At 54.2% G+C, this 12,299-nt stretch overlaps 1 protein-coding gene across 4 annotated transcripts in view; it reads right to left on the minus strand.

Annotated features, from left to right (window-relative positions):
- Positions 1 to 323: 323 nt before the first annotated feature.
- TXNRD3 (thioredoxin reductase 3) overlaps positions 324 to 12,299 on the minus strand; it is a 33,024-nt gene continuing 21,048 nt past the window's right edge. For 2 of the 4 annotated variants that reach the window (XM_070463507.1, XM_070463505.1), the window contains 6 exons: positions 9,768 to 9,844; positions 9,093 to 9,249; positions 8,374 to 8,481; positions 5,052 to 5,147; positions 960 to 1,094; positions 324 to 806 (listed from right to left, as the gene is read on the minus strand). In XM_070463507.1, coding sequence (XP_070319608.1) covers positions 744 to 806; positions 960 to 1,094; positions 5,052 to 5,147; positions 8,374 to 8,481; positions 9,093 to 9,249; positions 9,768 to 9,844 — 636 coding nt within the window. In that variant the 3' untranslated portion in view covers positions 324 to 743. The remainder of the gene's footprint in view (positions 807 to 959; positions 1,095 to 5,051; positions 5,148 to 8,373; positions 8,482 to 9,092; positions 9,250 to 9,767; positions 9,845 to 12,299) is intronic. The other 2 variants (XR_011486278.1, XM_070463506.1) reach the window with 2 other exon arrangements.

Genomic DNA, 12,299 nt, shown 5'->3' on the forward strand with positions numbered 1-12,299 from the left:
CGCCTCCAGGGAGGGTGGCAAACACCCCGCGCACAGATGGTGACCCCGACCTGCTTACTGGCCTAAAGTTTCTTTTAAAAAGAAGTTCTGATCACAGGACCAGTGGGCCAGTGGGTGGCAGGCAGCCCAGGACCACACCGTGGTCTGGAACCCTGGACTTGGGGCTGGGAGGTCTGCTGGGGAGGAAACAGGCTCCTCCCCAGGGAAGGCTGCCTGCCTCTAGCCCTTTTAGATGCTGACAGGCATGCACACCCCTAGGGAAGCCCCTGACATCACCTGGTCATTTGCTGAACCAGGCTGTGAGTAAACAGACTGTGAACAGAAACGTTTTAAATAACTTTAAATTAGATTTCCCATAACACAGTACTGACAATGTTTTCATATTACTCTGAAGCTCAACACGCTGAACACGCCCACTGGAGTCAGTTTCATAACAGAGACTGGTTCTGTGGAAGCAACAAGGAGGAGGTCAAACCACAGCAAGCAGGAGCGCTGACTTGGATGAGTCAGTCGAGAAAGGCCTTGTGGAGAAGCTGGTGGGCAGAGGTCGGTCTTGGCTCACCTGGCGGCTCTGAGCAAAGACGTCAAGGAGGCAGCGAGTCTGCCCTCCCGTCAGCCCAGCCGGGCAGTGGGCCCCCCACGCCGTCCCGCCTCCTGTCCCCGGGCAGCCCGCGGGCTTCCCGAGCCACACGCGCCGTCTCACCGACGCGGGGAGGGACAGGATGGGGCGGCAGGGCCTAGCCTCAGCAGCCCTTCTGCGTGATGTCCAGTCCCGATGCCTTGGTGATCTCCAAGGTGGTGAATACCTGCCCAGGGGAGGAAAGACAGTGATTCACAGGCAGCGGTGCAGACGCCAGCTTCGGGAGGACGCGTCCCGAGCGCGGCGCTGACGGTGCCCCTGGGAGCATGCAGCTGCAGACAGCAGGCCTTCCCCACCCCCGGAGCCCCGGGGGGCGCACCTCTCCGCACGTGGGGTGGATCCCGATGGTGTCATCCAGCAGCTGCTTTGTGAGCCCACACTTCATGGCGGTGGCAAAGCCCTGGGTGATCTCCCCGGCGTTCGGTCCGAGGACGTGAAATCCTACCACCCGATCCTTCCGAAAGGAAGCCAGTAGGTTAATGCCCTGACTAGGAGCCTCGTCATCCCAAGTTCACTTACAGCATCTCCCCCAGAAAAGCGCCTCTAACGCTGCCCTGAGCCCAGAGCACCACCAGGAGCCTGCGCCCTTGAGACTCTGTGGGAGAGCCCTGGGCGCATGCCCCGAGATACCGTGAGCTCCAACCCACCAGGACGAGTGTGCACCTCTGCCCAGAGGGGTTCCCAGCTTGGTGGACGCTTCCAGTTACCCCGAAAGAGTGCTGAATGACAGTCTGAAAAGTTAGGGCTAACAGCCACACCAGGGTGTGTGCCTTCCGAGCAGGGGCCCCACTCCTGGCCCAGGGCACGGACACCAAGGAGTGGGAGGCCCTCTCCCCTCACCCCCACGCAACACAGTGGGGCCAGTCGATTCATCCCGGGCTCCCCTGGGTCTCCCCATCCACAGCTCTCATCTCTCCCCCATCTAGAGCTTCAGGGCCACCAGGGAAAGGCCTATGCCCCCACAGCGGGCCTGCGAAAGAACACCCCACAGTGACGGGTGCTCCCTGGGGGCCGTGAGCGATGCCCGGAGTCTCCAGGCCCCATGGGAGGGACCCCTGGAGGGGTGCAGGAGTTCACATCATTGGCAACTTCATGTCCGACCTCCCCAGAAAGAATCTCAGACTCTGAGGAGGGAGGCGCCCCATCCTGGCACAGCCTCGCACACTCTTCACTGGCCTCGAGGGGCCCTGCTGCCCGCACAGAGGGGCGAGGGGCTCTCGGGCTTCCCTCGCGCTCCACGGGGGGCCCTGCACCTGCCGCTGTGAGCGCCTCCATCAGAATCTGAGGACTTCTAAGCAGGCTCTCACTGCACGGAGGCATCTCCTAACCGCCTGTGGCACGTCCTGGCTACAGGCAGACACGCTGTGTTGCACACAGCTCTGCTCCTGGCAGACCGCAGGTCCGTGCCAACGCCGTGCGGGGCACGTCTCCCGGCAACGCCTTTCCGGCAGCAATCGCTCACTTGGTGCTTCTGTGCCACACTCTGGAAACTCTCACACTGCTTCCAACTTCTTCCTTGTGATTGTACCCGTGATCAGGGACTGTGATGGTGCTCCTGTAACTGTTCTGTGTACCGCGAACGAGGTCCACGTGGCACGGGGACCTTTGCCCATGGCTCCACCGACTGGCTCCTGCCCCCAGCCCATCTCCGCCTCCTTGGCCTCCCTCTTCCCTGGGACAGGAACACACTGAAATTAGGCCAATAATCTCCCAATGATGGCCTCTGAACGTTCAAACGGAAGCAAGAATCGCACACCTCTCCTTGACATCAGAAGCTGGAAATGGGGAGGGCGGGTGGAGAGCCAGGACAGGCTGAGAGCTGGGCCTCCTGAGCCGGACAGTCAGCCAGGCTGACAATGCGACAGGACAGCCCCCCGAGGCACTGGGAGCACTGCCTCAGCAAGCGCAGGAGCAGGGGAGGGGAGCAGCCTGCCTGCTGACGTGGGTGGGTCAGCCCTGGCATCCGGACGGAAGAGCAGACCAGCCCCCGCGTCCCCTGATCAAAGCCTCCAGAGCAAGGCCGTGATCCCCTCCGGTTCCGTGAAGGCAGAGAGGGGGAAGGACACTGCAGGGCAGTGGGACCTGGTGGAGCGGGCTCGCAGGGACTCAGGAAGGAGCCGTCTCAGATACAGCACCGCGAGGCCGGGGAGGCAGCAAGCGCTGACACACAGGCTGCGGCCCTTTACCCGGAAGACCTAACCTCCCCAGAAGCTCCGACACAGTGGTTTCCAACGTGGATGGAAGGATGCATCTGGGGCGTTCACGGCACTAGCAGTAAAGAACCTGCCTGCCAATGCAGGAGACGTGAGACCTGGGTTCCATCCCTGGGTGGGGAAGATCCCCTGGAAGAGGGCATGGCAACCCCCTCCGGTATCCTTGCCTGGAGAGTGCCATGGACAGAGCAGCCTGGCGGGCCGCAGTCTATGGGGTCACAGAGTCGGACACGACTGACGCGGCTGAGCGTGCACGCAGCCCTTTCACGGTGAGATGGCGGGCCGCAGTCTATGGGGTCACAGAGTCGGACACGACTGACGCGGCTGAGCGTGCACGCAGCCCTTTCACGGTGAGATGGCGGGCCGCAGTCTATGGGGCCACAGAGTCAGACACGACTGACGCTGCTGAACGTGCACGCAGCCCTTTCACGGTGAGATGGCGGGCCGCAGTCTATGGGGTCACAGAGTCGGACACGACTGACGCAGCTGAGCGTGCACGCAGCCCTTTCACGGTGAGATAGCGGGCCGCAGTCTATGAGGCCACAGAGTCGGACACGACTGACGCAGCTGAGCGTGCATGCAGTCCTTTCACGGTGAGAGACAAGAAGTCAGAGTCTGGCTTCACAGCCTCAGAGGACAGGCTGCTCTCGTGCTGGGCGCTGACACAGTGGAACCCAGCACTGACCTGCCATTCCCCAAACCCCAGGGCCCTTAAGAATTAAGCTGAATCGACTCTGCTTTGTGCTCAACAAAGCCTGGATGACATCTGCTTACAACATGGTTTAGGGAATACTTTAAGCCTACTGTTGAGACCAACTGCTCAGAAGAAAAGATTCCTTTCCAAATAGGAATGCCCTTTCCAAATGACATGCCCCTGACCACCCCAGAACTCTGATGGAGATGCTCAACCTGATGGATGTTGCTTTCACATCGGCTGACACAGCAGCCCTCTGCTGTCCAGCAGTCAAGAAGCAATCTTGACTTCCACGTCTTATTGTTGGACAAATCCATTCTGCTAGGCTGCAGCTGCCACAGACAGTGAGTCCTCGGGCGGATCCGGGCAGAGTGGACCAAAGGTCTTCTGGAGAGAAGTCCCGTCCCAGATGTTGTAAGAGCATCGCGGCTCGTGGGACGAGGTCAGAGCAGAAACCTGAGAGGCGTTTGGAAGAACCTAACTCTAGCCCCCATGGATGACAGCGAGGGGCCCAGGACTTCCTGCAGGAAGGAAGGGAGACGTGCTGGAAGCAGCAGGAGAACTGGGGTCCGAAGTGGGTCCTGAAGGGGCTGAGTTACCGCCACCTGAGGATGAACCAAACGCAGGAGGAGCTGCTCCCGACGGACAAGCACAAGCAGCGGTTCCTGAGAGAGAGCCACTCCTGCAAGAGGCTGCGCCCACAGCCATGCTGACAACCAGCGCGACGCGCTTGGTGCATGAAGAGCGGCAGGTCTGAGAGGACGGACTCCAGCTCTGAAGGCAGTGCCGCTGTGGGTGAAACGCTACCAAACAGCACTGCCTACTTCAGGGAAACCACTCATGAAAGAAGAGTCCTTCCAAGCGGCCAGCGTCCCAGTCATCTTGTTTTGAGAAACAGCTGCAGCCGCCCCAGCCTTCAGCCACCTCTGCCCTGAGCAGTCAGCAGCCCCAGCGCTGCAGCCAGACCCTCAACCAGCAAGAGCGCTGCAATCTGCTGAGGGCCAGCTGATGGTTAGACTGTTGAAGCATAAAGCATTTTTAAATTAAGGTTGTATGTTGAGTTTTTTAGACAGAACGCGACTGATAAAGACTGTAGTCTGGTGTAAATGTGACATCACATGCACAGGGAAACCAAACAATTCCGGGGCTCACACGACCATGACATTCGATTTATTGCCAGGTCTGGAACCAAACCCGCAATGTCTTCAAGGCATGCCTGTGTCTCCAGATGCAGACGGATGCGCCTACGCTGTGTCGTCGATGGCCCAGATCACGGCAGAGCCTGAGGCGCCACACCACCCGTCAGAGCGCCCCAGAGAGACACAATCCCACGGAGAAAGGGAGGCACGGGTCCATCCCCGCAAGCACAGCACCTGGGTGGCAGTCTCTAGGATCCCTGCCTAGCCCCGAGAGCTATCTTTAAGGAGATTATAAAAACCCAGATACGAGACTAAAAGCGACATTTTAAAATCAAGGCATGCCTGCTTCCAACCACATGACGTACGTTCTCCAGTTTATTGCAGATTATCTTCGCGTAACAAGTGTTGCTGTCTCTGCAGGCCACTGTCCACTCGAGAGGCCAGAACAGAGTGTGGTAGACCTGCAAGAGAGAGGCAGAGGTCGGCGTCCATGGGGACACGCCTGCAGGGCTCTGTGGCCACACAGAGACGGCAGTGTGTCCACCAGCTCTCCGAAACTTTTGATACAAACTTTTTAATCTCTGTGGCTACTAGGAACATGAGATAAATGCATCTTCACCCCAAGGTATTATTCCTAAAATATACTCCAGATGTTAAGAAAAGAGATGGTGCCCACTCCTGAGATTATAAACAGGATTTCTGAAACAGGAAGCTCCTGGCTTCGACACGCCGAGTCCTGCGCGGGACCCTCCCCCTGTATCCCCTCCACTCCTCTCCTCACGCGCATTGTTGTTCAGTGGCCCAGCCGTGTCTGACTCTGTGACCCCATGGACTGCAGCACGCCAGGCTTCCCTGTCCTTCACTATCTCCTGGAGCTTGCTCAAACTCATGTCCATTGAGTCGGTGATGCCATCCAACCATCTCATCCTCTGTCGTAGCCCCTTCTTCTCTTGCCTTCAATCTTTCCCAGCATCAGGGTCTTTTCCAATGAGTTGGCTCTTCACATCAATGTGTTAGCTATGATTTTCCTTCCAGTATTTGGAAGATTTTGTTTCATTTAAGTATTTGATCCTCCTGGTTTAAAGTGGGCGTGAAGCATGGGCCCAACTTAACATTTTTCCTGAATGCTGTCCACTTACTCCAACACCCTCAATGAACGTCTTTTGCCATAGATTTAAAATACCGCCTTTATCACATGTTAATTCTCCTAAGCACCTGAATCAATCTGGGCTTCAGATTCTGTTCTGCTGGTCTTTCTGTCACCTGTGTGCCCCTCAGCACAGTTTTAGGGCCTGTACCCTCAGGATAAACGACTACCTGACAGCGCTGGTCCCCCCTCCGCCCAGAGCTCTCATTGTCCAGACCTTCCCTTCGGAGTTCCCTAGGGGTCCAGTCGTTATCACTCGGCACTTTCTTTGCATGGGGGTGCGAGTTCAGTTGGGGAACTGAGATCTAACAAGCTGAGTGGCACAGCCCGCCCCCTAAAATCATCTCCCTATTACTGCCTTTTTAAAAGAGTTTTAACTGTTAAATCAACATATGCACAAGAAGTGCACATTTAAAAGCTCTGGTACGCGGCCAGCCACCTCTGCCGCCCAGACACAAGTGCCTTCCCTCCTGCTTGTCACCAGCCTGCACGCTTCTGAACAGCACACTTCTGCTGCGGCTGCCTGCTCCTGGGCGGGCTCTGCTTCCTGGCCTGCCCTCCTCTCAGGAGGCTTCACTCTCTCTTCCCTGGCCGCTGCCCTCCCACCCGCCCTCCCAATTACACTGAAATTTGTAAGTTAGATCAGTGCCCGTATTTCCTCACTAGGAGGAAGCTCTTCAAGGAGAAATGGGCCCCCACGTGCGGGGGAATGAGGCTGGACCCCGACCTCACACGTGCACAGGAAGTCCTCAGAATGGATCAGAGGCCCACATGTCAGAGCTGAAAACCGTAACACTCCAGGAAGAAAACACGGGCATCAACCTTCACGACTGTGGGTCAGACAATGACTTGTCAGAAGTGACATCAAGAGTACATGTGACAATGGAAAAAAAAAAAAAAAAGACACACCGGACTGCACCAAAAAGAAAGATCTTTGTGCTTCAAAGGACACCATCAGGAGAGTGAAGACAGAACCCACAGAAATGGTGAAAACTTTCATAAGTCACCCCATGGCCTCTCACTAACCTTGTGAGGTGTTTCCCTGATGACAGTGACACTGAGAATCTTTTCACGTGTCTGCTGGCCACTTGTGCACGTTCTTTGGGGAAATATCCTTTGCTCTTTTAAAAGCCAGGTTATTTGGCTTTTATTGTTGTAAGAGTTCTTTGATATTCTACATACAAGCTCCTTATCAGAGATCAAAGTCCGGAGGAATTTATGGCATGAATTTTGTGAACGAATTCCATCTTCTTATCCCGTCTTACTGTGTCTACCCTCACTTTTCACCTTAATTTCCTCACTTGAAAAAATATAATATGTGGATTTATGCGAGGTTTCCTCAAGTCTCTTTATAGTAGGAGTATCGAAAATACTAATAGATCAAATTTTCAGTCCTGCAAAATGCAAAAGTCAAAGTCTAGACTCGGTGCGCCGATGTGCAGGGGGCCTTAGGGGAGATGGAGAGTGAGCCCATAACTGGGGGTTCTTCCTATAGACGCGCCCCTTCACCTGGGGTGCAGCCTCCTACGTCCTTCCTCTCATGCGCCTACCATCCACGACGGCTACCGTCACTCATCAGAGACCGGACTAACAGTTCACCACTCACACAGGTGGTTCATTATTCCCAGGAGTTAATTATAAACTCTGATCAGGTTACGTCCTCTGAAATGGAAACTTCTCACTGAAAATGCCACCTAAACAACAGCCCCTGAAAACACGCAGTGGTTCTAACCCTCTGACCCCCTTCATCTCCCCAACCCTCCCATGTGGGGAGGAGGCAGGAGAAGGCCACTGGGACCACCTGCCACATCACAGTGAGCAGACCCTGAGGCGGAGGGGAGCAGAGAGCCACTCTGGGGGCGTCTGGACAGCCCGCAGCCCCGGAACCGGCCCCCACCCCGAGCCACTCACTGCCTGAGCCCGGCCCCGCCACGCCGTGCGGGGAAGGTGGACAGAGCCAGCTCGGGCCAGCAAACGTCCCCACGACGTGTGACTGAAGCAGACCTGGGTCACTTAGCTCCTCCAAAGGCCAGAGCTAGCAGTGACCTTGCCGTGGGGAGAGGCCACAAGCGTCTGTTTCTGCAGGAACAGAAGCATGACCTGCGAGTGCATGTGCGCACACACACAGACATGTACACATGCACGTACACGTGTGCACACACAGAGACATGCACACACATACACACGCACACGTGAGCCCCAGCAGGAGAAGGAGGAGCGGCCACGGCCCCCCAGCCCCGGTCCTCCCCCTGCCCACAGCTCCCGGGACACTTGTGCTCCCCCGAGGCCCCCCCGCAGATGCTGCCCACGCACTCAAAGCCTGTGTGCACAGTCTGCGTCCTTCTTCCCAGCTGTGTGACGGTCACTCTGCTAGAAACAGGGCTTACATGATTTAATTCCCAACTTTCCTAAAGCAGGAATACAATTTCCAACAATGCAGCCCTTATAGGAACTTGCAAAACTACAGAATAAGAAGTGGCCAACAGGAGAAACTGTGGATTGGAGCCGAGGTCTGAGAATGCACCAACCCCACATCTTACATTCAGATTCTCCGCCTGGTACACCTCGCTAGCCTTCTCCTCTGAGTACCCACAGCAGCCGTACTCCAAGGGCGTGAACACCACGGTGGGGACGTTGACGTAGTCACACTGCAAGACAGACAGCTCATGTCTCTTGTTTCCTCCTGCTTTTTACAGTGACAATCTGCACGACGTACACTTGTAAACGGAGGACGAATGAGCACGGCCCCGTGCAGGTGACCCGCACCGCCACGGCTCAGAGACTGAGTCACTGAGCAGACGGGGAGCCCCGACGCTGGCCGCTTCAGTGGGACCAGGACCCCCCAGCCAGGCACAGGGCCGCACCCCTGCGAGGACGAGCAGGACGCCCTTCCGCCGCATCGGGCAGGGTGACGGGCCGGCCTGCCGAGGGAGAAGGCCACGTGCCTGTCTCACCCCAAGCCACCTGGCTGCTGGAGCAGACACCCCCCCCCCCCCGCCCCGGGAAGCGCTCCCCGACCCCTCCGGTAAGAAGACAAGACGGCCCCACCCGGGTGCCCCCGCGTCACCCAGGACAACACCCTGAACGTAAGATGCTCATAAAGTATTTCTTCAAAACCATCGGCAAACAGTGGGGAACTGCACACGGCACAGGGGGCGCCTTCCCTGCAGAACGAGCACATGGTGCCACGTGCGCTGACTTTTCCCTCACCATGGTTTTGATTTAGACGTTGTCCCAAAGACAGCAGTGAGAAACTAACCTTCTCTGATCGGCCCCCAAAAAGCCTTCGAGCCAGCAGCTTGCCTGCTTGCACGGCGACCGGGGTGAGCTGCGGCTTGCCCTCCAGGACGTCCCCGACAGCGTAGACGTAGGGCACACTGGTCTGCTCCTCGTCGTTTACCAGGATCTTGCCCGTCCTATTGCGTTCGGGGAAGAATAAATATACCACAACTGACTCTGCACTGCTGGAAGCAGACTCTCTTCCAGGAAAAGAAGGAGGCAGAGAAGAAGACCCCGCCAGGCGTTCGTGTGCCTCTGTCACCAAGCGTCCCTGGCCCCACGGCTCAGACAAACTGCTGCCTGCTTTCTGAGCGCTGAGGACAGCACCAGGCCTCCCCCAGAGTTGAACATACTGCTTTGGAATTTTCCTCCTTGCCTGATCAAGGACAGACAAATTCATTCTAAACCACAGAAAGTGGATGCGTACATTTCCACAATTATTTTTTATAAGTAACTGCTTAATACCTGAAATATTTAAGGAAAACATTAACAGTTATCAACTGATTAATGAAATAACTGATAATACAGAGCTGACACATCACTTACTACAAAATAAATTCAAAGCATCTCAGTAATTAAGTCAGAATTTCCCAGGGGCGATCTGTGGGAACACTGAGCTTTGAGCAGGGCTGGGCGCTAACACAAGGGAACGTACTTCTCACTGATGTTCACACCAATCTTCTCCAGCCCTAACTTCTTCGTACAGGAGTCACGACCAACTGCTAACAAAACCTGTGTTTAGAGAGACGGCAGAAACACAGATCATCAACACCAGGAATGAAAACAAGAACATCATGATGAATCCTTCAGACGATGACAGGAGAACAACAGAATGTCATCAACAGCCTATGCCAATCAATTTGACAGTTTAGATGAAATAGATGCTTGCAAAGACAGACTTTACCAAACTTACACCCACATGACTCTGAGTAGCCCTACGGCACAGGACGCACTGAGCCCCCTCCCCTAATTCATGTTGAGGCACTGACCCCGAAGACCTCGGAATGAGACTGTATTTGGAGATGGGCCTTTACAGTGTTGATTAAGGTACAACAAGGCTATTGTTGTTCAGTCAATAAGTCTTGTCTGACTCTTTGTGACCCCATGACCTTGTAGCCCGCCAGCCTTATAGCCTCTGTCTATGGAGTTCTCCAGGCAAGAATACTGGAACGGGTAGCCATTCCCTTCTCCAGGGGGTTGAGCCCTTGTCTCCTGCATTGGCAGGCGGACTTTTTACCACTGAGCTACCAGGGAAGAGTGTCCTAGTTCGGAACATAACAGAGAACCCCGGATGAGGTTCCTCTCAGTTCTGGAGGTCAGACTCCTGAGACCAGGAGTCCACAGGTCAGTCTCCTCTGAGGCCTCTCTCCTTGGAGTGCAGATGGTCACTTTCTCCCTGTGACCCCATGTGATCAACCCCTAGATGCCATGGCAGCTCAAGCAGATTAAGGGCTTCATACTCACAGAGACTGAATCCACGGTGTATAAACTTCTCCATGAGTTAACTCTAGAGCCAGGTGACCTTGTTAGTAAAGTGTATGTGACACTTAGGAAAAACACCGATGATACACAAAGCCTCCAGGATAAGAACAAGGGACAACAGGGCCTGTTTGTAAGGTGTGAATGTCTGACACAAGGCCAGACAAGGGCAGTAAAAAGAAAAGAAAATTGAAGAGGACAGCCCTGGTGGCTCAGCGGTTAGGAATCCACCTGCTGATGCGGGCACATGGGTTTTCCTGGTCTGGGAAAGCCCACGTGCCGAGGGATAACCAAACCCTGGGCCACAGCTGCTGAGCCTGGACGCCCAGGGCCCGCGTGCCACAACGAGAGAGGCCCCTGCAGTGAGAAGGCCGCACACGGCGGGAAGGGCAGCCCCACGTGCCGCCACCAGAGAATGCCTGCACACTGAGACAGAGACCCAGCGCGGTGAAACACTGATAATTTAAAACCAAAGAAAACCAGGAGCCAACACTCCCCATGAGCACAGACGCCAGACATTTAACGGATGCCAGCAAATAAAACAGAGCAACATAAATAAAGGATAATTGATCGTCACCAAGTATTTTGGGCTTTGTCCCAAAATACAAATCTGGTTTAACATACAAAAACCAATCAATGGAATTCATCATTTGAACAGAATAAAAAAGAAAAAAACTTACTCATCCCAATAGAAGCTGGGACAGCATTTGACAAAACTAAGCACCCTTGAGGATTTCAATAGAAGCCTCGGTGCTCTCGGACTAGAAGCACACGTCCCCAGCCTGACAAAAGGATCTGCAGAACCCCAAGGGCATACACACTCACAGCGGAGAGAGGCTGCCTCACTCACCCCGAGACGGGAGACCCTCACAGTCTCTGTTCAGCACCACATGGACGTCTTAGTCAGGGAAATGAGGCAAGAAAAGGAAATAAAATGCACACAGACTGGAAAGAAGAAACAAAACTACTGTTTTAGGCAGAACAAATCCTAAGAAGGTCAATACAGAAAAATCATTTGTATTTCTATGTACTACCAACTAACCACTGAATATTTAAAAATTTAAAATATCATTTGCAGAAGGTTAAAAATATGAAATACCTACACTTAACAGAAACATGAAAGACCTCCAGAGAAAAATGATAAAATGTTGCTGAGAGAAACTAAAGAACTTGTAAACATAATAAATGGAAAAAATATAGAGGTTCATGTACAGGAAGAATCAATGCTGTTAATTTAAGATGTCAGTTTTACCAAATTCATCTTCATAAGCAATACAATCTCAGTCAAAATCCCAGCACTTCTTTGAAATTGGAAAGCTGGTTTTAAATTTATGTGGAGGAAGCAACCTAAGTGTCCATGGACAGACGGATGGATAAAGAAGATGTGGTGAACACAGACGGCGGAATACTACTCAGCCAGGAAAAAGACATCAGGGCACGGCAGCAACATGGATGGGCAGAGGTCATCACGCTAAGTGGAGGAAGTTGGATGGAGGCAAGTGTCACCTGGGGTCACTTACATGCAGAATCGTAAAGAATGACACAGAGACGCAGACCCACAGACACAGAAAACAGACTCAGGGTCGCCAAAGGGGAAAGGGCAGGAGGGGGTGAATGAGAGGTTTGGGGCTAACAGATACACAGGGCTATATATTAAGTAGATAATTAACAAGGACCTACTGTATAGCACAAGGACCTATTGAAACTA

Source organism: Odocoileus virginianus, unplaced genomic scaffold, assembly GCF_023699985.2.
Source record: "Odocoileus virginianus isolate 20LAN1187 ecotype Illinois unplaced genomic scaffold, Ovbor_1.2 Unplaced_Contig_3, whole genome shotgun sequence".
Classification (NCBI taxonomy): Eukaryota; Metazoa; Chordata; class Mammalia; order Artiodactyla; family Cervidae; genus Odocoileus; species Odocoileus virginianus.